The 27,826-nt window shown below is 33.2% G+C and overlaps 1 protein-coding gene across 1 annotated transcript in view; it reads right to left on the reverse strand.

The window, feature by feature from the left end:
- LOC106716738 (semaphorin-1A) overlaps window positions 1-27,826 on the reverse strand; it is a 253,117-nt gene that overhangs the window by 16,396 nt on the left and 208,895 nt on the right. Inside the window, exons 2-3 of the mRNA XM_045681704.1 lie at window positions 17,384-17,480; window positions 478-586 (exon numbers count right to left, since the gene is read on the reverse strand). Coding sequence (XP_045537660.1) covers window positions 478-586; window positions 17,384-17,480 — 206 coding nt within the window. The remainder of the gene's footprint in view (window positions 1-477; window positions 587-17,383; window positions 17,481-27,826) is intronic.

Below are 27,826 nucleotides of genomic sequence, written 5' to 3' on the forward strand. Positions count from 1 at the left end.
TGACATATAAAGGTTTCCAATCCAATATAAAGCATAGTAACGGTTATGATCCAATAAAGTTTTTGTAGAGCGGTCATAAAACTAAAACCAAAATGACCTGAGTCGTCTTGAAGCGACTACGCCCTTTATTATTTACGATTATATCATAATTTACAAGCCTTTGTTATATTGCAGTCTTACAATTTAAACGGAAATCAAGTAAAATAATACAAACTTTGTTTCGTATGAATTTCGAAGGAAGCTTAGCTTTAAAGTTGAGATCAAACTTCGTACAGTAGGTACGTCTATGATTACAATGAACTTTAAACTGCTTTTACACTAAAATAAACTTGTTACCATTGCAAGAGAGATCAAAGCAACTAGAGTCCGTTTCCAGTAAGCGAGCGCGTGACTGCTATTTTATAAGCCGTTGCGTGCGCGCCATTGGAAATTGGACAAAGCCTATATATAATAGCATATATGTAGTTATTGTCGTACCTCATCTTTCCCTTTGACGACGCACATCTGCACGTCGTTGGGCGGGGAGTACCACACCAGGCGGCGCTGCTCAGTCAGGTCGGTCAGGCTGAGGTTATACACCACGTTTCTGTAACAAATGTTATCGTATTTAATTAAATAAGTTATTAACTAAAGCGACTCAGCGTCCCAAAGTGGGCTTTGGCCTCCGATAACAATAGTATCTATTTTTCTGGATCCCGACTTCATCCGCCTCCAGACACCAGAACCAGAATGCAGAATGCATAGATTTAATTAAATAATTATATTATTTAATAAACAATCATGTATAGTCATAATCTTCATATTTACAATAACCTCCATGCTGATTGTTTAGAGGGCATGTACTACAGTACAATAATTAAAAAAACATTACATAGAAGATTTTGGATAGGCGTTAGCGGCCGTGTTCATTTTTTAAATAATATAAGGAAATAATTCTATTAAAACAACGTCTGTCTAATTAGCAACCTTTAAAAACAACAAGTAAAATTATTTATTTTTATTATCCATCTGTTAAAAATACTGGTTAGTTAAAAGCTTAGCAACAAAATAAAAATGTTGTTCTATGCGGTATTGAAGATTGATCAACATGAGCAAAGAATTTAATTTCGATGCTTTGCGCACCTGAAATGACGAAGCTAAACGTTCACAAGATACAGGCATTTCAGCTATGTGCCCTGATTCCATTCTTTACCTGTTCTACGGTTATCAACATGACGGACTTAATTTTAAAATACCTTTAACATCTAAGTATGCTTAAAATTCTCATGAAAAAATCTTACTAATATTATAATTGTGAAAGTTTGCATGGATGTATGTTTGTAAGAAGGTATCTACAGAACGTCTGCCTAGATCTCGATAAAATTTAGTTTTATTTAGTACACAAGAACAACACATAGGCTAGTCATAGATCCCGGAAATATGTACGGTTTTCTTGGAATACGTTTGATTCATATATTTACTCTATAACTCCGGAACGGTTCAACACATCTTAATTCTATTGATGTTCTTCTATCGAAAAGTTACAACTGTGTAAAATTATCGGTTGCTTAATTACTAAGCAGACAGTTCGCAAATGCAGTGCCAATTACTTTACAATGGTGATGGGAGTTAATTGCGCCTGGATAGGGAAAATTGAATACTCATTACTTGTTAATGTCTCGCTATGTACGGAAGGAGGATTGCTGGTTGGGCTTTTTCCGCACATGTAAGCGTATTTATCTAATACGAAATTTATGAAAAAACTCTATAGTTTTTCGGTTCAGTGATTTTGGTAAATGAAAATTGATAATTTTTTAAATCTGTCAACTGTTGTAATGTTTTAATAAGAAAAAAGTTCATGACTTAATTCCACTCCTGTTTAAGTAAAATTTTTTTTTTTTTTCAATTACAAATTATTATTTTTTGTTTTTACGATTGCATTAAAATTTTCGTAAACACAAAAGGGCTTTTTCAAAGCCCGAAGCGCACCATATTTGTTTTCGTGTTGGTAAAGTGAGTGGTCTTTTATTTAAAAGGATAAAAGGCGCGCAAGTTGGTCGGTTCATTTTAAAATGAAGCGGGTAGACGCGTTGTTAGGGGAATGTTTGTTCGCGGTTTTAATCGCTCCACTCCGCTGGAGACTCCAGGTGAAGTTTGTTGGAACGACTGTTGGTCGAGCATGTCCCGCAGAACCGACGTACGTTGTTCCTTAGTGAACGTAGAAATCAAGTTTAATGTAAGACGAACTATTGTAAGCATTGTTTGAAGGAATACCATCGGTGATACAATGGTTAAAGTATTTCTGACAAAATAATACGATGTCTCTGTGTACCTGTAGACGAAAAACGACTAAATGAGATGAGAGAACTGCGTTGTAGGTTTCAATATTGTGACAGTTTTCATTCTTATAATTTCGTATACTCTGTGCCATTACATCTCGTTATAAACTAATATATTACCATAGTTCCTAATGTTAAGTTATTGAAATAAAATAAACTGAAATTAACAAGAGTACGTGTTGAAAATGTGAAATGTTAAACTCGTATAGATACGTTTCGTTCGAGCAGAGCACACTGTAAATCAAGTTGCTACAATTCATTAAGTTTTCTCGAAGCATACCTGCTTCATAACGTAATTGCGAAAGTCTTCTCACCCGTTAATTAAGATGTTTGAGATGAAAATTTCATAAAGAAATTATGATGTAAACTTTCTCAATTATAAAACTGAATAGCCGGTATGACTAACCAACAGTCGGAACGGGTTTTACTTCAATTGGCAAATATATCGACATTGATGGTTAAAACAAACTTGTTTTTAGATTTCTTAAGTCATTTTTGGTGAAAATATTGACTTGGGTAAATTTTTAAGAGTTTAAAGATTCACCCAAGTTAATATTTTCAACCTCTTGCACCTTTTTCTTATTGGAAGGGGAGGTGAATTTGGCAAAGGAGTTGACGCATAGGAAGGTGAAACTGTCGATTAAAGCAGGCAGGCAACTCATCTGAAAATGTAGATGTCTATGAGCAACGGTCACTTGCTCACCGCCGCTTGCTCTTTTGCTACAAAAAAGGATGTAGAGCGGGATCTTTTATTGTATACTAATTCGCGTATTTCGAAGAGTACGTTTTTAATTCTATTAAAATCATTGGTTCTAAAAGTTGATACACTTTATGCTAAAATTATGTTAAACGTAGTAAGTCTTTATTGTTCCCAATTTTCCTTAAAAATTAGATGATGTGATATAAGCCGCTGTAATGCGAGCAATTTGCGAAGATATTGAGGGAGCCTATTTGCAAGCCTCAAGACCCTTATCTATATTTTATACTTAAACCGTTTTGTAGCGTTAACGAAGTGATCCTCTCCATTTTTCCATAACATGCGAAATGATTTTTATACTTTTTATAAAGCATTGAACATAAAAATGAAATTTGTTTAAAACAAGCCTTTTATCTACATGTCGACGGAGAATTTCCATTGAAAATTTGACAATTTTGTTGGCACACAGAACCAAGACGAGTTTCTAAATACTTTTTCATTAATACCAATGTAGACAACAACAAAGAATATCACAAAGATGTATCTTTTGTCAATTACGCGGTCCAACGATTCACGCCAAAAGGTGGCGGCCATCTTTTGTTAGACCATTCGTCAGCGCCATCTATTGTTCGGACATTCAGTAAATGTTTTTCCTTTATTCCAGTTAGCGACTGATTGATGATCTGATTCACAATTATTTTTGTGTTAACATTCGTTATTATAGTTGCCCGGCTTCGTATTTATATTTCTCTAAATTGAAAAATTGCCGTTTTATTTGCACAAATGAATTATTTTGATATATCAAAACGACACAGGTGCCAATCAGCTTCACTCATCAATAAACATGACGGCTATGCATCCAATGATCAGAACGAAATGAAAATATCGAATATGGCGCCGCTTTAAATTAAGATTTACATATAAAATAACAGTATAGGTTAAAATTTTCTGACTGTTTTTGCGATATCAGGCAATTAATAAATTCATTTTGTGTGCAGTTAATTTGGATTTAAAATGTACATACTTGAAAATACTTAAATAAACACTAATTAAAAATAATAAACACTTCGTGATTGGCTGTGAATTTCATTGGCTACCTAAACATCATCGCAATTTAAAATTAATTAACTATGAATATCTTGTTTTTACGTGTGTTGAAAACTTTTGTTTTTTTGGTATAAAATAATGTAAGTAAGTAAGTATACAAGTAAGCGGCCACCTGAATTCGCCGAAATAGCGCAGCAACCGCTGCCCATGCCATTACATAAGCGATTCCAGATGTAATGCATAACTTTACTTGACGGAGGAGGAGATACAAAGAAAGAGGATTTTCCCCTTCCTATGACCTACTTCCTTTTCCCGTCATTTTCTTATAATAAATGGGTGAGAAGGGAACGTGGACTAAAATTAGGCTTCTGACACGCACACTCATGAGACGACACGCGGAATTGCATCCACTTTACGTGTGTCTTCGGTGTGGTCGTGGTACTTAACCGGTCGAGCCGACCTATTTGTATACCCAACAAATATTGTTGTTGCGGGTTCTAGCACTGTTTGTGACCTTGTTCTCATATATAATATTATCTTTTTTATGTCACCAACTTAGCATACGTTAAAGATAACCTTTGCAGGATGCCTACCATAAAATTTCCATAGTTATTATTTTTATATGTTTTCTCTGCTTGCGAAAATGAAGCAGACTAATTGTTTTCAGAATCTAGTGGGTCAAAATTGTTATTTGCTTTTAGTTTAATAACTTTTTGTAGTTAAAACAACTTGTCTTTAAAAAGTTTGGCAATTCCATTCGCAGAGGTATCAATAGCAATGTATTTTTTGTGTTGTGACGGCAGAAAATCTTGTAAAGGGATCTTAAGGATGCCGTAGGATTACTGGGCCCTATAAAATGTGGCATGTGCAGTAAACAAACGAGGACAAACAGTAGGGGAGCGGCCGGAGGAATATATTATCAGCGGTATCGAGCCTAACGAAATGACTTTATCTTGTTACGGCTAAATCCCCCCACGATCTGCCGTTTTTAATTCGTAATAAGGATAAAACTACGGAGAGTTTTTGTTGATACTGTCCCCCGGTAGCTCGATAAGAGGGAGGTAAATCTAATATTAATTGGCGAGTGTTCTACGGAAAAACGTTGTAATGAGTGAAGTTTACGTTTGCGTCAATATTATAGGAATGTTTACGAACATTATGATCAACTCTTGTTTAGTGATAATGAATGAATTGCTTCATTGTAATATACTAGTTGTTGCCCGCGACTCCGGCCGCACAATTAAAAAAAACATAATAAGTAGCCTATGTGTTCTTACAGACTATGTTCTACAACTGTGCCAAATTTCATCAAGATCCGTTGAGCCGTTCCGGAGATACCTTCAAACAAAAACCTATCCATCCATCCATCTAAACCAGTGATTCTCAACCACTGTGCCGCGGCACTTTTGTGTGCCGCCAAATTTTGCAAATATGTATAAAATAATGTTAATATTATTAAATTATATCATTTAAAAAGAAAAATATTTTTAACATGAATATATATTTAAATCCACAAAAAAAATAATTATTTTATTATTTACTTTGCGACGCGGTTTTTCTTAGTGCCAAATTATGATGAAGCGGCGTGCATAGCAATAGGAATATGTCTCAAGTCGGCGCACACTTGCCACTTCTGCGTACAAAACGTGTTGTTTTAGTGATAGTTGGAATTCACAATGTGTTGCATAGTAGTTACTGCACCTTTTCGTTAAAATTGGCAAATGTATGTGATTCGGTTTAATATTAATTTAATTGCATGTAGTGTCAATTTACAAATTTGTAAAATTATTAACTTTGCAGTACACATATCCAATGATTTACACGGTACTTGTTTTACACGTTTTCGCTTTTACACGGTTTTCCAAATAAGCTTTATTTTTGTTTTGATTGCACTATACTAAATGCTACTGTGATTGAATATGTGCGCTGTGTACACATCTCACGGGGAATCCCGAGCTTATGTGCTGACTTGCCGCACACGCACACTGTGTCTGTATTTCTTCGCATAAAAGAACAATGGCAGAAAAATAGTTGAAAAAAAAAAATTGAGTCTAGAAATGTCACATAGATACAATTAATTTTATACAGTTGATAAATTATTTATGCAGTGTGTTGTAATAAGTGAATAATTTTTATCTTTTTTTTTGTGTGCCGCCAAATTTTGAAATCGTTAAATATATGCCGCAACAAAAAAGAGGTTGAGAATCACTGATCTAAACATTCACATTTATAACATTAGTAGGATTTTAGCAGCGATAATGTAGCCGCCTCGGCATCCTGACTGTGTAAAACTGTCCATGCACGGCGGTTTTAAAAACATACCGTATTGGAAATTGTTAAAATAACTAATACCGTTATACAAAAATTGAAATATTGAAATGGTGTTATCGACCGTGGAATTCGGGCGCGCGGCGACACATGCAATTTGTTTGCGTGAGCTTGACACGCACACGATATTGGAATACTTACGAGTGCCGCTTACAACAGTATCAATAGGGCATTGAGCTGTACACAACTAGTTTTTATCTGTGGCTTCTCTTGTTGATCCTTTAATACATTAAAGACGCTTCGTTTGTCTTTTAAACCTATTGTCTTTTCATATTAGCGGAAAATTAAATCAATTGAGTCAAACTTATCAACTACGTTATACATTTGTTTAGTTATAATTTACAGTCACATGTTGTAACAGACACTGAAAATGTTCAAAGTCCAGCTTCTCACAGCAGTTCAAACAGCAGAAAGTCGTAAAGAGTTTTTACATCTTAAACCTCGTTAGCTCTCGATGATTACATAGTGTAGTTGGAAAGGTACAGAGCAAAATAGCGCAGCGTTAAACTTTCCATTCCTATAGGAAGAACTATAAAACGATAGGATTAAAAGGGGGATCGATTAAACTTTATTAATTGGACGTCCCGATCGTTTCTCTTCGTAACACACCGTCGGATTTGCATAAAACAATGTTCACTTTATTTCATCTCTCTTTATTTCATTCGAAACGAGTTATGTAGTAAAAAAGGTTGGTTATTGGCCGTAGGTCTTTGTTAAATTTTATTTATGTAACCTACATCTTAAGATGTAAATAATTCGTAACATAGGCTAACAAGCTTTATCTTATCGTGATATTTGAATTTTTTTCACAATTAAACTTTTGGATATCAGATACTTAGGCACTGAGCTAATAAGTCTTGTTAATAATTCTGTAGAAACTGGCCGTCCTAACTTAGTAGCACGAGTTGTTTTATCTTTTAAATTGCAAGTTTTTACTTCGCGACAAAAAATAGTCGCAGCGCTGGTGTTTTTTAGACAGTGAAGTTGAGTTACGTGGAAAATTGCTCCCTTATTTTATAATTATCATTCGTAGTCGCATGAAAACAAAGATATGCCTTATTACCATACTTATAAAGGTATACCTTATTACCATGTGCACGATAGGTTGGTATCAATGTTTGTTATTCGTCTGCAGTGCAGCATTGCGCCAAAGCCCGTCATCATCATTTGACTGTCAAATGTGTTCGAATGGAATGTTCGAGAAACGCGTTCGGCAGCCATCTTGGCAAGGTTTTTACATGGCGGGCGGCCGCCGGCGCCGATATTGGAAAAGTTGAGGCCACGCCACCGGCCCGCTGAGGTATTGCTCCGCATACACCGAGATTTATTGCAATTGTTTCTCAACAACATTCATCGTATGTTTCATTCAATAAAACGCGTTTTGTTCATACGCTTTTACATATTGCGATGCGTTCACTCGATTTAACTTATTCGTAATTTATTTTATAATAAAGTTTGGCCGATAAATATGTTCATTAAAGTGAAAAAGGTTTGATGTGAAAAATTAGTAGTTTATTTGGAGAGAATTAAAAGAGGCGGTGGCTCAAAAAGTACTGTTTGACAGTAGACATTAGTGTTGCCAGTTGCCATATAAACAGTTACAGTACGAACTAGCATTGTATGAAGTTAAAGATTATTTTTTTTAATTTCGTTCGCAAGCGCACTTTAAAACTCTCCAATTAAAAATATATACATTTATCAACTTTTTTATAATCGAGCGTGTATGAAAAAAAAAAGGAAACATCCCGTAGGTTTATTTACCTAACGAACTGTATCGAATGTAGAATAAAAGATAGTGTTGACCATTGTGTATTTCCTTTGTGTTTGTACAGAGGCGTAGCATATTTTATTCCCAATAGGCCAGGTCTCGAGAGGAACTCCATTAAAATATGTATACAGTAAAATATTTTATTACTTTACCTTTTTATTTTAATACAATTATTTATTATTACATCAAACTAAAATTTTGGTTATGTTAGCTTTGGAGGTTTTAATTTTTAATATTTAGTTTAGTTTTAGTTAACAGTTGATAAATTTATTTATTATATTATATTATATAATAATGTTTTAACGATAATAATGATAATGTTTTAATTTTTAACAATCTTTTACCGCTCAATACGTCCCTTTTCCTTAGTTATCAATTAAGAGCTAACCGTTGGTTTTTAAGACTAAAATCTCTGCATAAAACATATCGTCATTATCTTTGTAATCAGAGAAAACAGTATGTTACAAACTTGGATTTTGGTCTCAGAAACCCACGATAATTTCGACAATGAGTCCTATTAGAGTAAAATCGAATACATACCTTTTAAAAACAACGATGCTATTGTATTTTGTATTATTCTATTCTGGAATTTTTCAACAAAATTTCCTGCAGTATCAAACAATACAGTTTGCACCGGCTTGGTGTTTTAAACTCGATATTGCCAGTGTTGCAATATTTACTCTGCAAACACATCCCGTGCTGTTCTTTAACTAAGAATTTGATACATACAGGTAAATATTTGTATGAAATTTCAAACAATTTTATATAGTCCGCGCCCGCGACTTCGTCTGGCAGAATTAAAAAGAAGTAGTCTATAATTTTCGTGCATAGATAGTCAAGTTTCCTTCAAAGATCAAGATTACCAAGACAAACAGACAAATATTTTAAATCTTGGGTTTTCGTTATGAGCAAAGTTAATCTATCTATATATATAAAAGAAAGTCGTGTTAGTTACACTATTTATAACTCAAGATCGATCGAACTGATTTAGCTGAAAATTGATGGGGAGGTAGCTTAGAACTAGGAGATGGACATAGGAACTTTTTTTATCATGTGTGCATTTTTTTTATTCCGCGCGGACGGAGTCGCGTGAAAAAACCTAGTAATAGATAGTTAAGTATATATATGAATTAATACGGTCATCAAATGTTATCAAATACTACTATAAAATATAGAAATACAAAATAAATGAACAAAAACAACAAAACCATCGTGAATAATTAAAGTCTATACTCAATGACTAAATCTGACGAAGCTACGGACTAGAATTCTGAATCTATTTATAAATTATAAATGCGAATGTTTAGATGGATTGATGTTTGTTTGTTTGAATGTATCTTCAAACCGACTCAAAGGATGTCAACAAAATTTGGCATAGATGTAGAGCTTAGTTCGGAAGAACACGCAGCCTACTAATTAAGTTTTTTTTTCACGCCGCGCGGACAGAGTCGCGGGCGGCAGCTAGTACATCATGTTTACGAAATATGTTTTTTTTATGTTACATACCGACAATCCAATTTATCAATATGCATAAAGATTAAAAATGTGTAATTAATCTCGTAAATAATGAGTACAAATATGCCTTACATATAGTAACTTAATTTATAAATTTGCTGTAATTGCGGCTATCCATGTAAGGTTTTAGCCTTTCACACAGGAATCTATTCAATAAAATACCGACCAGATTAGCATGAAATATAAAACACTTTGAATTCTTAGGTGTTCAATGTTTTAAGCGGGTCAGCATAATCTGGTCGCTCTTTCGTGTACAGAAAACAAATTCTTAACATTTTAATTAAAATACCCGAAATACCCACCATATTGGACTCTATTGTTGTCTCCTTCTGACAGTGGTTTGATTAATGAGGAGTGAAAGGGAAGGGTTTGCTGGTTTCGACTATGAAATTAATGTTATTTTTGAAAGACGTAGTGTGAAAAGGGTTGGAACAGGATTATGAAGAAATTAAGAATGTTTAAATTATTAGATTCTTATATTAAGTATTACTATGTGTAAGTTTAATTCCATGAAAAGGTTTTACATACATACTATATGTTATAGCATGTATTCCTAGCATATATAATGTAAATGAGTTTTATTGGACTAAAAATGATCCTAATAAATGACATTTTCCAAGAATAAATCAACTACGGGAACGTGTAAAGATAAATATGAAAATATATCATATCTCTTTGACATGTTAATAATATTCTGCCAGAAACGAATAAGGAAACATGCATTGCTTATTCTGAAAATCATAATGGAGTACAGATAAAATAACATAGATTATGAAAGGTCGTACTTTTATTTATTTTTTATTAATACTTTGTTGTTATGAATTTACGAGAGGAAAACGTGAAAACATAAGAACTTAAAATCCTTTTTAATTGACCTCTACTAGAAAAATCTTTTATATATTTATTAAAAAATAATACAAGTCGTTGTATGAAGTAAACGTTTGAAATTGTCTTGAAGCTTACATTAAACTAAAAAACATTTAAATTTTAGATAGAAAAATACAAACTTTTTACGTAAAACAAAACAAATAAATTAAATTAAATAACACAAGTTTAAAGTTTTATACGACCACAAAAAAGTTAATTCTGAAATACACGATACCATTTCTTAACGCATCTAAGAAGATCTTAAGTGTAATAAATCGAGCAAATTCTCTCGAACTATCTTTTTTCATGGCTTTGTTATCGGGGACTCCCCCAGCAAGACGAGCACGCAGCGATAATGTTGCCGATGTACAATCACCTTCGTTTACGGTATTCCAGTTACGTAATATAAAATTGCATTGCATTTCGCAACGATTAAATTCTACACATTTTTTTAGAACTCAATTAGGGTGGTATTGACGCGTCAAAGAAAAATATTTATTTAATAATTATACCTAGGATCTGCAGGAAATCCAAGTCTTAGACTGGGCTGAGATTGCGCAAAAGATGGGAGACTCTTAGTCTCCGACACAGCCTACTCTGAAAGTCCTTGACAATGGTAGGGATTACAACAAATACCGATCTTTAACGTTTCAAGGCGTACAAGACGTTCAAACATTTGTTACCTTAGAGGTGGAGCACCGCCAACAAACGCCACTGTACGCAAAGCTATCATGAGATGAATACGGCATTTTATTTTCGTAGTGCGAGCTTACGGCACGGATTGATTACGTGACTCGTAATCTGTTTGTGCGGCTTCTATCTGCGTTGTTAGAACCGAGCGCGGTGATTAACTTCTGTGTTGTTTACGTTTTGGGAATTGCTGTTTCGAGTTTGTTGACTGCGGCTTGAATCGCAAATGGCAAATTTTGTTATATTTCGTATTTGGTTGACAAAAAAGCATTTGCTTGTACAGACATCTAATTAGATTAATATTAGAATTGTACTGAAAATTTTCGATTTAAATGTATTTTAAGATAAGAATTAAAATATTTATATTTTATTCTTTTTATCTCAAATACAAGCGGTTTAAGTTTTCATATTAATAATAAAAATTTCTTCCGAAGCAAGAAAATCTGTCCATGAATAAGCCTTTAAGGCGCACAGGTTGAAAGAACGACGCAGTAAAGAACATGTAGTCGCTGTTATCTTTAAATATTTATATGTAGACACGCGCGAACCAAATCCCACAGCTAATTTAGAGGCATTCCAGCTGGCGTCGAGGGGTCTCATAAAAATGTACCGAACACTGAAGCAGTATGAAATATAACAGAATAAAATACATACAAAGGAAAAACATCTCAAGGCCGTACGTCAAAACATCCTCAATGTCGTGCGCTATATAAAATTATTATTAGATTGGTATTATTAAAGTCACGAAGTATCAGATTTATGATATGTTCGTGTCCAATACAATAGGAGTTTCGTATTCGTATATTAAAAGTGATATGAACATTTAGTGCGTGCCGACATATTTTTTGGCAATTCATGTATACGAGTAGAAAGAGTAAAACGTACTTATTACAAAGTTAATAGTACTTTGGCGTACCTTTTTAAATAAGCTACACAAAATTCGATGGAAGAAAACGTAGGTGAAAAATAAGCTTGATAACTAAAGTAATTTTAACAACGTTATATACGACCAGGCCCAGGCCCACCCACGGCTGTAGCGCCACAGATGATGATGATGATATAAGATTGTTTCGTAATTTTTCATAACTGAGGATTTGTCAATATATGAGTCGACATACTTACGAAATTAAACGTTTACAAGAAAATTCAGTTATTCAGTGTACAAAGTTGGACGTAATTTGTAATATGGCCTCATCGTTCAGAGGTGGCGTTCACACTTAGCCAGTTAATTGATCTTTTACCCCTCGAACCACTTTATTTGTTTAGGCCACAACAAATAGGTACTGTGCTCAAACTTTCCACAGGAAAGCCTCAAATTGCATCTACAACTCTTGTATTGTTTAATCAAAACAGAAGGAAATGTTTGATGTTTTTGGTCTTTTGTTTTGCCTACAATAGTTAAATAGTCAAGTCTAATACGATTAAAGGCCAGTTCCGGCTTCACACTGGTATTCACAATACGGTACAGTAGTAGTCTTATCGTGAAATTTTTGAATTTAATACATGAGTATCGCGAGTATTTAAATTGTACGAGTAGAGATTGTGGCAATTGCGCATGTTGAAAATTATGTTTTTTTTTTTCAAGTATACAAAATTCTTGTGGTATAGCAAGAGTTTTCTAAAATGAAATGAGAAAAAGCTTTCATAAGAACGACAAAAGCGTAGTAAGTATCACTCGAATATCGTGTGACATTCGTAAGAGTTGGTGAAGGAAACGAGAGGAAATCAAGTCGCACGGCGCACTCCGGGGACCTCTACGGCACTCCGCCACTCTTGATGGATGCGATCATTGCCTTCATTAATTTTTTACCACGCTCCAGAAACATTGTATTACATTTTTTTTGGAACGTCATTTGGGAACGTTCTGTTCTGTAATGTGAACTAAATTAATGTTCAAAAAGTTATTTTTAAATCAAAAAGATGCACGAAAAAGTAATATGAATTAATTTTTAATTCAAGTCTTTCACTTCTATTTTACAATGTTTACAATAGCATATTTATTACGAAACGTAGCTTGAGTTAGAGCCTCTAGATATCTCTTTTACGTAGACTGAATTAGTACTAGTTAAACTAATGATAACTTTGTGTGCTTTAGCCACATACCTATAATTGTAATTATAACAGACATAAATTTCAGATTTTTTATAACTGCTTTGGTTATTTGATGTTTAAAATAACATCGCATACATTGGGCACTAGGATATTTATGTTTCCTTTCTCTTTAATTTACAAGTAGGTTACGTATCAGCTCAAAACATCAACGTCCCTGTGCTGTGAACTGGCCTTTTCTCTGGAGAGCGTATTAAAGAGCAGCCCATAGAGTGGTATAAAATAATGTGAAATATGATATTAAATAAATAATGATATATAAATAATAAATAAATAATAAATAATATAAATATGATATTAAAGAACTTTAAAAACAAAATTATTTGTAATATTAATATAACATAAGTCACAGGTATAAAGTAATGTATAATCTCTGTTCTTACACTATCATTTTGGCTACTTATAATGTCGTTATACACACTATTAGCTAAGTTATCACTTGTATGTATTCTTTCCGCTGTTATTACTATTTTAAGATAATTTTAAGCTGTTGTGTATGTAGATAAATAAATAAATAAATAAATGATAATAAGCTATGGGGATTATAATGAAAAGGCGAATTGAGTATATTTTCATATATCTTTCATTTGTTTTAAAGGCTATATTATTTCGGAATATATTTTATCGGTAACGGTACTAAAAAAATCAATGACCATACTTTTTTATTTATGGTTTACAATTTAAAAAAAATCTAAAGTTTAAGGTTTGCACAGTTGCAAAATGGTAATGGGATAAATAAATATAAAAAAACACGTTCTACATTATTGAATGAATCTATATAAAATGCTAATCATCAGTAATCTTATCTTATTTTAAAATAAAAGCGCATGAGAAATGTATTTTACATCGATGTTACCTGAAATAAACTTTGTTTTCGACATTGATTTTGCTACAAGTAAATATGATTAATTAAGAAAAATTTACTTATCCAGAGTTCGTTGTTATTTAAGCGGGATAAATGGCGAAAGGAAAATTGGATGAATGGTACAAAAGGAAGGCTGTACGTGAATACTGTGTTCTTATTATTCATGAATACTGCGGAAAGAATTTATTAAGCAAATGAATATAAACATGTTAATTTATTGAAAACATGCGGAGTCACTTACTGACTCCCAGTAAGTGTAAATTTCTTGACCTGGATGATAAAATATCAAGTATTTTTTTGTTATTCACACCTCAATCTCTGTTCAATTGTTTATTGAAGCGTTACATGTAACAGATTCATTATGATATGAACCTAAAAACTAAAAAGCACTATTAAATTTTACATACTCAAATTTCCCAATATATTATAAGGGTTAAATCGGCGATATCCATTCGAGAATCTGACAATTTGGTAAATTTAATGCCCCATTATTGCCAGGCGGGTACAGATTAGTGCACACTCAAAATATAACGTAAAATATACCTATAAATACATTCACGATAAGCTTTTAACGACCACTTTCTTTAGAATATCATTGAAATACTAGCACTGTATGTGGCAAACAATTTAGTGTATTAATCAGACTTACAACTTCTATAATGTTATGATTCGAAACTGAGTGAGCAAATAATCATTATTTTAAAATCCAAACCATCTTTATTATGTATAAAGTAATACAGTTCTCACAAAATTCGGGGTCGATCACGTCTCACTTTCCGTAGACGTAGACATAGGCGGTCTGTTCTACGCATATTGCTATGAACCTCGATGTTTCGAAAAATACTACAGGTATTAGGTTTTACTTTCACTGATTTTAAAATTAAATTTTACATTATAAGAGAAAGCTATGTTATGTTAAAATTAAAAAAAAAGCTTGTTTAGATTGTCAATAGCCGGTGACGGAGCAGTTAAGTCCCCAATGTAACAGTCGCATGATCAACATAACATTAATTTAGTTAAAAGGACACAAAAGAACTTTGCACCCTCTTTAAGTGAATAACATTACATAGAACACCGCTCAAACGTTTCGGCGGACTAAGCGATATAACAAAATTAACACGGGTCAGGAAAACATAGCAATAGAATAGTGAGTTTAAAAACATAGTTATTTCCATAGTTGTCTCGGTACCAAGAGTACTTTGGGATAAAATAAATTCCGACTAGAAATCCTTATGTACCTAGTAGTGATGGCGAATATGTTGGCAATTATTGTATCTAATAATTAAATACTTAATTCAAAAAGAATAACTTTGTTGAAAGTTTTGTTCTGTAAGTAGAGTTAGATAAAGTAATTGTTGTAGTCCATTTAATATTTAAATTTCGTAGAGTGCTGAGTTGTTTATACAGCTTGGCAATTCAATATAAATGAAAAGTGGAGATAAAAAAGTTGATAAATAAAGTCTGGAAAGTCAGATATAGTTCGTTTTTTTATTACAGTAGGCCCGTCACAACAAAAGGGGTCTGAAGATCGTTCGAGGTGTGAGCAAACAGAAGTGATATTCAATTGTTCTTTTTCAAGAGTCCCCCCTCGCTTATGGCGTCAGGTCTACAATGGTTTTATTGGAGCCATTTTGCTCCTGTTAACATCATCCCCGGCAGAATGCAACGAGGATTTCAACGGACGAAGCCGTGACCATTGTCATGTAAATTTGATTTCGAAAGAAATGCAAACTTCACAAGAACGGATGAATATTTCAAATTACCCGACGCTTTCATTGCGGGAAATATTGTTGTGTTATTGTTTGTGCGTTTGCTCTTTCTGTTTGTTGATTTTATGGAGGAATCGACGTTATATTATTTTTTATTACGTGCCCAATAAAAACTCTTTTACTTGAAATCAGTAAAAGTTTGCTTATCGTATCTTGACATTACCGTACTTACGTGAAACTATGTCCGTCTAAATAAATTCGTCTGAAATGAACACACATGCACAAGTTTAAATAACATTGCTTATTTTGTTGAATCATATTACATTTATATGTGTATAAATTCTTTCACATGATGTACTTGGAATTGGTAATGAATGTACGCTAAGTAAAAGTTGCATTTATAAGAGACTGTGTTCTGTATTTCACATGAAAGTTGTAAGGTAAAACCTCTGAAATATGCATCGCGAGGATTAGCATGAACTAAATTCGGAGCCATGTGAATACAGGAGTTTGTAGCGCGGTGCTACGGAGCGCTACGCGGCGCGGGCAGATGTCATGGCATGTTTCTACGTGTAACCAGGGATGTACCGTCACACTGAGGTAACGGTAAATATCGATTAAAAATTATTACTACTATTTATTGGGTTTGATTTATTAGTGTTACCTTACCAACGCATATCTGACTTGTTAACTTTTGTTGTGCTTCTTATGCAATATTTCGAAACCAACAAAAGTTAAGATTTGAGTATAACTTATGCTTTGCACCAAATATGCATGAGGGTTTCCATATTGTTTCTAAGTTAACTTTGTAAATTACAAATTAATGCGACAGTGGAAGGTATATTTCTGTCAAAGCAAAAATCATTAAAAAAATTGTATCGACATAATATTTAGTGAATGCTCATCACTACGGATTTATAAAATGGCGACTGTAGGCCGGCGGGTGCGTGGGGTGTTTTTAAGTCTTGCCTCCATCCAAACACAAGCCAAAAATCTTTATAAATGCAAGGAGGACGGCACTATTGAGCCGCGTAATGGGAGGGAAAGGGATGGAACAGGTGCATCCGTGTTAGCTTTGCGGTGTTAGTAGATACAGCACGTTCTTGCCGCTTCAGACGCTGCGGTTAGGGGTACCTAAACTTTTCTACGAATTGGAGTGGAGTTGAGAAAAACAAATAAGTAAGTATCTCATTTGAATGTATAACTTGGGGTCTTTTTAAAATGAAATATGTGTTAGTATGCAGATGTATTCGTGTACTATGTTAAATTTTAAATTTAAAGATGTGATGAAAATGTTTTACAACAGCCAAATGAGTATGTTTTAATAAAATAGAGATTCTTTGATTGAATTCACGCGAGGCACACAATATTTGTAACATTTTCGTAAAGTAAAATTAAGTAAACAAATTATACATTATGTAATAATCTGGAGATTGTTAAAATTATTAAACAGAATACAAGCAATCTTACCTGCTGCCTACTAATAAGTAGTTCCCGTCTCTCAATAATAATCTGAAGTAGTCTGTGTGAGTCTCATTGCCGAGGAACTTGTGTGTGTCGTCGACCCCTGTAACAAAAAAACAAAACATTATAAAAAATTGTCACAAATTTATGTATCCCCAAAAATATTCAACATAGAATAAAATACAATAATAAATTTTTTAATCATATATATCATTTAGTAAAAACAAATATGACAGTTTTAGTAAATAGTTTAATTAAGTAGCACTCGCAGATAAAGAACAATTATAGCATATTGTCAGGTAAAACGGTTATAATTGTAATCAAATTACGCTACGGTTGAAATTTACAAATCTAGTTGGCGCTTTAAGTTAGCTTGTGATGCTTTATATTAGTTATTGTCACCGTTAATTTGAGATTTACTGTTGATGTTATCACACGGATGGCGAAAAGTTTAAAAACTTCTTAACACTGCTTACTCTTTATATTGATGACTGCGTTTTATAATTTTAAATACAAACAAAACATTTGCTTCAGTATATAAGTATAAAAAGTAGTTCATGAAAGTATAAATTCTCTTACTGTTTTTCACAATCAATTGCTAAGAAAATTGTCTGTTTGTGTATACGAGATCCAATGGTGCGAACATTCACGCTGTATCAATTATGTTAAAAGCCGCGAGAGAAGTTTCAATTTGATCTTATTAGTATTTTGTTACGATATCTGACGGTCTGAGGAATTTGCCTTTCCATTACCCAGTCGGTAGCAATTTGCTAAGCTCACTCGCTCGAGAACGTGGAACGTGACGCCTTAACGCATGTTAGCGAATTCCTTTATACTTTACACAAGAAATGTAAGAAATAAAGAAGAAATATCAACTGGCAAAAATATTAACTCTTTTTAAAAACACAAAGTTTTACAAAAAATATCGATTTAATTATCTATGCTATATTATGACATATTAGTAGTCTTGGTGATTATTAAAACAAAAGACGTCGACTTCTATTCTTTAAGGTTAAGTTGAAATCAGAAGGCCTTGATTTATTTTGTCAACCAATTCATTTCTGCAATCATGACTAACCAATTATAATAATATCATGAAATATCGTTGCGGTTAAACGATAAAAAATCTACTATAGCCATACAAATATTTACATCAACTGCAGCATAAATTTCTAATATCTAAAACAAGTCTGTGTTACCATGTGAAAATGACGTATTGACTCGATGAATCACAATTGTAAATAAGCAAATGAATAAAGCTGTACGAATTCCCACAATAAATAATTCAATTGTGTATTATTTTTGGAATATACAATATTTTATTGGAAATTTCGTAAACATTATTTTGCCGGTAATATTTTGAGTACGCTTACGAATGCGTCAAGTGAAGCTTAAAGGAGTTACGGTTTGACGATTTTGCCATTTAGGGAACGAGTTAAGATATCGTCGATTTATTTTCGTAAGTACACTGTTATTGTAAAGATGAAAGAATACGATAAAATGATTTGTATACTCTGTATTTTGGATGGTCGTTATCTTTCGTAATAACTAAAGCAAAGTAAATCTTAAGATTAAATGTAATACAGCTTGTTTGAGTCACATTTCAATGCAAAGATTCGTAGTACATCCACGAAAGATGAGACTTCATCTTTGTAAGGATCGGAACTAGTATTATTTATTCAAAAAATTCTTCATTCGCTACGTGCTTGGAAGACAAATAAGGCACGTATTCACAATGATATGCAAACATTTCGGCAGGTAACATATCTGTGCATATCAGAATGCTGGAACATGATCTAGGAACGGAGTAGGACTGACCACTGATACGGTTTTACGGTACTGTGGTTTCCGTAAGATGCAGAATGGTATGTAAAAATTGTAATTTGCGGTCGAAAATCCCAGCCGAAGATCGGACAAACCTATGAGAGTGTATGAAATAAACAGCTTTTTAATGGTTAGAAACCGGACCGTAAGTGGTCCTTAGTTAGCTTATTTTACCATAACCTTCGACTGTAATTGTCTTTTTTACACGTGACTCCTATAAAGCGACGGATAATAACATCCTACTTCACAGCTGTCTCTAACATGAAAGAGCTCAACTGTGCGTGAAACAATATTCATAAAAACCTTCTAAATTTACTGTTTGGAAGGCGAAAGCACCGAGTGAGAATAAAATGAGAGGCAAATCGCTCTGATGGCTGGTACGATTGAAGCAAAGATTACGAAAGGGAACATTTTATGACGAAGGATGTAACAATTCCAATTCAAATGATACACGATTTGATATCGCGATTAAGAAGACATCAAGACGTCTCAATTCATTCATCTTTTACGCATCGTTTGCTATCGAGTAATCATTATATGAATAAAAACACAGGCAAAAAATTTAAGTCTACATCTGAATTTGACAAATATTCTGGTTTGTTTGTAAATTTTCGTTTAACGTTAACGTTTATCTTTTTGGAAAGATAAAGTACAATGGCAAAGGTTTATCGATACAATTTTACTGTAATCTCCTTGAATGAGATTGGCAAACCTTAAAAGATATCCTCTAAAAGATAATTCGAAGATAACAGTAATTATATATTTTTAAAAGCGAAAGAACATTCTTTTATTGTTATCCTGGGAGTAATTACATGGTTTCCGGAGCGAACTAAAATTGTCTTAATTACCACACAATACAGTGCAAATTTATACGGGCATCATTACTTTTGAAGTAATACAATAAAGATACAAAAACAGATAATGTTAACCATGTTCCAGCTAATCGCGCTCCAAGGGAACATTCAAACTCTAATTGGTCTGCTATCGTTATTAAGACATTTTAAACCACAATTTCCTGGTTTAATACATTTTAAAAATCGTATTCCACTACCATAAGATTTTTTTCGTAGTTAGAAACCGCTATAGATGCTTATTTAGTTATTAACTAACTGTCGCCTGCGACTCAATCCGCGCGGAATTAAGAAAAAACTTAAAAGTAACTTATGTGTTCTCTCCGACTACATTCTACCCGTTAAAAACATACCTTAAAACAAACATCATCATCATCCATTCATCTAAACATCTATCTATCTATATATATAAAAGAAAGTTGTGTTAGTTACACCATTTATAACTCAAGAACGGCTGAATCGATTTCACTGAAAATTGGTGGGCAGGTAGCTTAGATCCAGGAAACGGACATAGGATAATTTTTACCCCGTTTTCTATTTTTTTTTATTCCGCGCGGACGGAGTCGCGGAAAAAAGCTAGTTTATAATATTATTAAGATGTATAGGTACATTGTCAATCTTGGGATTAGAACAAAGTCCCACACAACTATATAAAAGGTGTTAAGGTGTTACAACATTTTACAAACAAATAAAGGTTTTTATGCAGACAGGCTGCTTAAAATTCAGTAGGATTAAAACATAGAGCTGCAACTACTAAGAAATAAAACGATATAATTCTTGTTTAAATGTCAATTGAGCTATGTACAGCGTGTCGTTACTAACGCTTGTATACTTTAAGCCGATGCGAGATCCCATAGGGGCCATTCGATCAGTAATGTGCCTCGTTATCGTCGACAACTTAATGTCTCGCTCGTTTACACTCGTGCACCTACCATGTGCTGCATTAAACTAATTATATTTATAATGCTTTTCAAGTGTTATATAAGAGTTATTTTTTAATATCCTTTCTGTGCTTTCGTCTCCTCCATATTATGTCACATTTTTTTTTACATTAACAATAATAGATAAATGAGCAACTGATCACTTGAATTTGCCGATATAGCGATGCGACCACTGCCCATAGACAACTGCAGTTGCATTTGCGTTGCCTATCATTATTCAATGGAGGAGGGTATGCACAGAAATAGGATATTTTCTTCTTTGCCCCCTCCTCCGCCAAATCCACTTCCACTTGCACTTCGCAAACTCATCAGACGAACCGCGGAATTGCTTCCACTTCATACCTGCCTTCTGTGTGGTCGTGGTATTTCATCGGTCGAAATCAGTAAAGTACGCATTAGATTAACAAATATTGTTGTTGCGCGCTCTACCACTGTGAAAATCACATACGTATTCTGATCTTTGTTAAGTCTTATATTTGTACAATATGTTGTTGAGTAATGTGTAGAAATAGTAACTCCGTATCACTTGATCCTTTTGTTTATTTATCTTTTTCTGTCATTGCTGTATTTATAAGTAAGAAGTAAGAAATGCCAAATATAATAGTTTGAAAATAGATATCATTTTAACATAGTTGATATAAAAAGTAAGTAGGTTAAAGAGAGATTAGAAAAAGAAAAATAACGGTTCCAAATTTGAACACAACATAAAATTCGAAGTTTAGTGAGCGTAGTAACATTCCCAGTTACACAAACGTATTTTCATAATCCACAAAAGGAGATACGGCTTGCCTCCACAGATCCCCAGTTGAGGGAGCGATATAATCTGTCAGCAAAACGAACTTATCACGAAGAGAAAAAAAAAACGTCCGGGAACTTGTCTCTGGCAGGATCTTCGGCTTACACAAGTTTTCAATCCTCAGTCCCGATTGATAACTAAGATAAGTTACGAAGCTTTATTATATCCACAGAATACTGTTCTAGTAGCATTTTATAACGAAGTATATTGAGTACTGTTTTTTTCATATATTTATTAAATTTTCCTAACTCATGCAAACGATTTGTTAACGTCATTGTGTACATTTGAAGGCTCGTTATGATTATTTTTCAATCCCAACTGAATCTGCCCACGAAAACTTTTTTGTTAATAGTTTGTGAACTTTGTTAATAGTTCTTTATTTAAACATCAATGGACACTATATGACTTTGATATTTCAAAGTAGAATTAATTTATCATTAAGTAGAAGCGGTTGCAACGTGCTACAAATTAGATCGGATATAGTTACGCAGCTTCCGCACAATGCATGCGGACTAGGGCCGGATATTAACTTAACCGCCTTTCTAGGTCGAGGAAATAAGCGAAGTGACGGCCCACTTTAACTTTGCTCAGAACCAACGATAAAACTCTTTTTAAGATGCGATAAATTATTATACATATACTTACTGTTTAAGAATTTTTAAGTTTACGTTTCCGTTTATTTTAGCAGTTTTTAATTTAACACTGTAATATGTATGTAAAAATATATTCAAATATGAAATACCAAAATGGTGCAATCCAAAAGAAAAGTGTTGAAACAAAACACAAAAGAAAACATACCTAAGAGCAACGTTATAAAATCTAAAAGCATTTCAATTAAAAACATAAACAATAAAATGTTTTCCATATTCCTTTGTAAATTCCACATTTGAGAGAATAAACAAATGAGCCGACATTACGTCGTTAGTCGTCAAATAAGAATAATGGTCTGTACACAGACTGCGTTCGCTTCACTTTGCTAAGCCCAGCTGAGGCGGGTTGGGAACAAAATGTAAAAGAAATTGTCATTCTCGTAAAATCTGTTTCGTTTGCTTGCACATAAATTATCTGGTTAAATTAGAAATAAAGTTACTATGAAAATTACAAGAATTTACTTTATGATTTGTATACTAATTGTTCATGACCCAAATTTCTTTGCACTTGATCGTTTGTATAAAATCTTACTAATATTATAAATCCTAATGTTAAGATGGATGGATATTTGTTACAAGGTGTAGAACATAGACATAGAAGTTTTTTTTTTTAATTCCGCGCGGGCAACAACTAGTACTTTTCAATTTCCTTTACTTCTCCACCATGCGATATCATTGTTTTAAATAACAAAGAGAACCAAAGCCATATATCCCTGAAATCTTGTAAAACGAACGAGTAGTTTTCTCCGAGACGCGAAATAAAAACCTACAGGAGAATGTATCTGTCTTCATTACAAAGCGACCGATGTTAAAGTCCATTCCAGCTACCGCGACTCACCAGAGTAACAAATTGATACGAGGATACTAACAGTGTACAATTTGTGACAAAAAGTACAGCTCTATGTTTCTTCTAGAACAATGCTTGCGCGTTAGTACAACTATTCATTAATTTTTGCACTTTTTTTAAGTATTTCTGTTTAACTGATCACATTGTACATAAATACATGTACAGTTCAAGACGTTTACAACCATTTTCTAAAAAAAATGGTGAAATTTTACTTAATGCCTACAATGCGTCGAAACCTTTTTAGAATAACATCTCTCTCTGTCTCTCTCTCTGTGTGTGTGATTCACGACCTCTCTTCTTAACCATTTCTCGTAGGATGTTTCTCCTTTCTGTGTATTGTGTGTGTCTGCTGTATTGTCTAGTCATAAGAGGAAGTTTTTTATTGTAAACATACGTGTTAAATTATAGCTTCTATGATGAGCTGCGGGGAAGCAAATTTAATTCTATGTATACTGAGATTAATGTAAAGTTTTCTTTGTGTCATGTTTTGTAGTTGGAAAGTACTAGGTAGATTGTAGTGCGTAGCTCGCTCGTGCAATTTACTGTGGTGCGGTCGACTCTGTGTTTTGTAAGCCCGGCAATATAAATGGCCGGCGCATACGACATGGCGAGATAGTGCACCCGTTGTCCGCAATTGTTTTGTGGTCATTGCTGCCAATGATTTATGGACGGACTTTTTAAATACGATACCAAATAAAGAGTATATATTTTAATTATAAATCATAAACTTTCAATCTTTTATTAAATAAAGCGTTATTAAAATAGGTATATTTTGGCTACATTTAACAAGTGTGTGGAATAAATTTCATCGAACATTTATGATAAAAAAGTGAGTGACAGTTTCGATCAGAGTCAGACTTTCATGTACGAGATTATTGGCATACTGTAGATGGTGTCAAAAACAATATCCCTGTATACTTGGGTTACACGACTTGTTAGTCCTCGCTCTAACTACATAAGTATATACTTAGCTGTAAATAAATAACTTCTTGCGTTATTTAGCTTAAACTATATAATGCTTGTTGTTTAACTAAAAAAGTTACATAATGTAAATATAAGGGATGTAAGTTGTTTTACGTCCCTGCATAAACATAAGTACATAAGGCGAGGTGGGCATTGTCGGGTCAGGGCGTTTTGTCCTTGTGTACCGGCTCGTTAGCTGTAATGGCTGCGACGGTTCCGCTCTCGACACTCGTGTTATCACGCTTTTCTTTTACACAATAACGTTAGGAAATAACATACGCCTTGAAATTATCCCTTTCATTGTCTTCTTGTTAGAACATTAATGTTTTTGTGATAACTGATTTGATTTGATTTAAAAAAAAAATTGCTCGAATTAGAGCAAACATTTTTTAATTTACTTTTGGTTTATGTGGGAATTACTTGTTGAATTTAGTTGTAATTTATAGCTTTTTTTCGAACCTTTTCGCTATTCACAAAGTTTTAAACAAATGAAATATATGAGTAAATATATATGAAAAATGCAAATCGTTGTTCAGTAAGGGATAATCCGGGCTGCCAGTCGACTTCGAGCCTCTTTTAATTACTTAAAGCATTTTCAAAGGGTTCAAAATATCGTAACGAGATTGAAACTTAATATCTAACGCTTTATTAGTTTCGTGTTACCGCATCTATGTAGTTAGTGGTATATTAGATTTTGATTCACCACCCTCGGGCTTTTTAATTAAAACATAAAGTTAATTAACTTAATATTATTATAATAAATAGATAAAGTGATAGTAAAATCCTTAACTTACATAAATCACTTCATCATCATCAGCTCACTATACGTGATATAACCCAAGGGGTTCAGAGGCTACCCTAAGTTAGGGGTGACTAGGCCATAGTCAACCACGCTAGCCCAGTGCGAGTTAGTGGACTTCACATATATCATTGAATTTCTTCTCAAATATGTGCAGTTTGCATCACGATGTTTTCCTTCTCCGTAAGAACGTCAGATATTATATTATATCGGGTTGTTCGGAAAATCATTTCGTTTTTATTTCTATTTTCAATGTTTATTTCTATGTTTGTTTCTATTTTCTATGTTTAATAATGCCTTGTCGAGAAAAAACGAAATGGTTTTCCGAACGACATTATATACATAAACCACTTACTCAAATGAAAATCTCACTTTTTTGTGGAAATTAAATTCAATCAGAAAACAATTAGTAGCTGCTTCAATTGTTGGAACGAAGTTCCTTATCGCGCGTTGTGAAAGGGGGCTAGACGGAAAAAATTCTTACGAAAAGTTGTCACGACACTTTTTGCTATAGTAAGTATGTTAACGACGAATGAGCGCAACTTCACCATGGCAACGACGTGACAATATATAACGAAAATTCATAGAAATCAAATGTACTTCTTGTGAAGACATAAGTTTTTTATTCATAGAATAAACATTGGTTCCTTCATTAATTAATCGAAAGGAATTTCGTTCCATCCGGGTGTCCCTTGACACCTCTCAAGTTTTTATATATCGATATTGATAACCATTTACTTGGGGTTAAGTCGTTATAAAATTGTAGTTTGTTTCTACATAATAATATAATACAATACAAATATAAACGACAAACGTGATAAAATAATTAAAAACTTGTACCGTTCATAGTAATAAATCGTTATTAGTATAGTAATAAATCACTTTTAACTATATCAATCAATTAAACTTCAGTTCAAACTTTACAAACAACCCAATTGATGTCTAAACTATTAAGTGGAAGTAAAGTTAATAATCTGTTGATTTCCTGCGAGTTATCGTTCATGGTGCGATAACACACACTTCTGTAGGTTATTTCTTCATTGAGTTGTTAATTTAATCATTAAATTGTGTTAACCTATGAGTGATAAATGTAAGAAAATAACCCATCGTTCTACAGGTGCTACTACGTCTCGTAGTAGTGTAAGTGTCGTAGCGCCGTAGCGTCGTAGCAGCGTAAGGGAGCTCACATTTTACATTTTTTAAAATATGTCTATTAAGTCATCAAAATATTACATTAAGTGTATGAGAATGGGGTTTCCGATTCCACATTACGCTTAGATTATTTTTGTATTCGTTATTTATATTATTCAATTATTTCGAAAAATAGTTTATAACCAGTAGGGTTGAGAGTCAGGAGTTGAGCAGTAAGCGATGCAGGATTATGCAGGTAAGTAAGGTGGCACTGATTTAATTTCCGGCGCTCGGCTGCTTCGCCTCGTCTTACCCCATTTTCCTTCTAAAGTGAGCACAATGTTAAAAATTTCTTAGAGGACGCCCGAAAAGAAATCCGTCGAGTATGTTAAAAATTTCAAATATTTCATGATCCGTCTTGAGAAAATGAAATTGTATTTTAGAAGAATTTTTGGTATTTTATTAAATTTCAGGTGTTTTCTCATAACCTTATATCAAATATGGAGTTGGAAAATTTATAATATTTAAGGAAAATATTTTTAAATATTTTGAAATCAATTGTGTCAAAGGAAACATATTTTCATTTCTAATTTTTTCATAAGTAATTTTATTAGAATTTTATCTTTAATTTCTTTCATATTACATGACTTAATTTTCAACATAATTTTTACACCGTTATAGCCTATCCTTCAAGGTGTACTCAGTCAGCAAATTATTTATAAAGGGTGTAATCGCTTCAGCTGCACGCTTGGTCAGTGAACTGGTAACGATGACAGAAATCTTTTATGACCTGACCTGACCTACCTAACACCTTAGATAATAGTGGTATTGCTAGAAAAATGTACGAGAGTTTCGATGTTATATACATTTTTAATTAAGAAACGCATGCGAGAGGTAAAAATAGTCGAAATCACGCGAAAGAACAAAGTTGTGAAGACCATTTTTAATCGTCATAAAGTTTAAATAACAAAGGGAATATTTTCTCAGACTCAACCATTCAATATAAATATTAAAAAAAAAAACATAATTATTTCATTAGCCTCTTTTACATTTTCCATCATTCATTATCCCTATTTGAGTATAAACAACTCAGAAATACTTAAAATCAATAACAACTAAAACGATTGATGAATGTCTTGTCGCAAACGTATGGTAGAAACATTTCTCGTATATCCTTCGCGGCGTAAGTGCTTGCACAAACTAAATACATATTTACTGGCAGACCGGAAACGGATAGCCGGTAGTGGACAGATATGGATGCGTTTCCGTGCCAAGGCATGCACCGTTGTCGATTAATCTTCCCAACAGTACCTTTGTTGGTTGCAGTTCGAATACTATACCGTGTGAATTGCAAGACCGATGCATTTGCATTAGCTTTAATTGATAGCTTTAATTACACTAATTGAATTGCGATGTTTTCAAATTTTTCTCACAATGAAAACAAAGGTTTTTTCTTTCTTTTATATGCGATTTTCAGTGTATGGATAACACACGTAACCTACGAACTAAATTAGATATAATTATTTAGTACTATCATAATAGAAAATTGTAGAGCAAATTAAGACATAATTTTAGAAATTACTCGCAACTATTGTTTTTTAACTAGCATAATTAAAAAATTAAAAATAAATTGCTTTTTTACAGATT

The sequence above is a fragment of the Papilio machaon genome, chromosome 16, assembly GCF_912999745.1.
Source record: "Papilio machaon chromosome 16, ilPapMach1.1, whole genome shotgun sequence".
NCBI lineage: Eukaryota > Metazoa > Arthropoda > Insecta > Lepidoptera > Papilionidae > Papilio > Papilio machaon.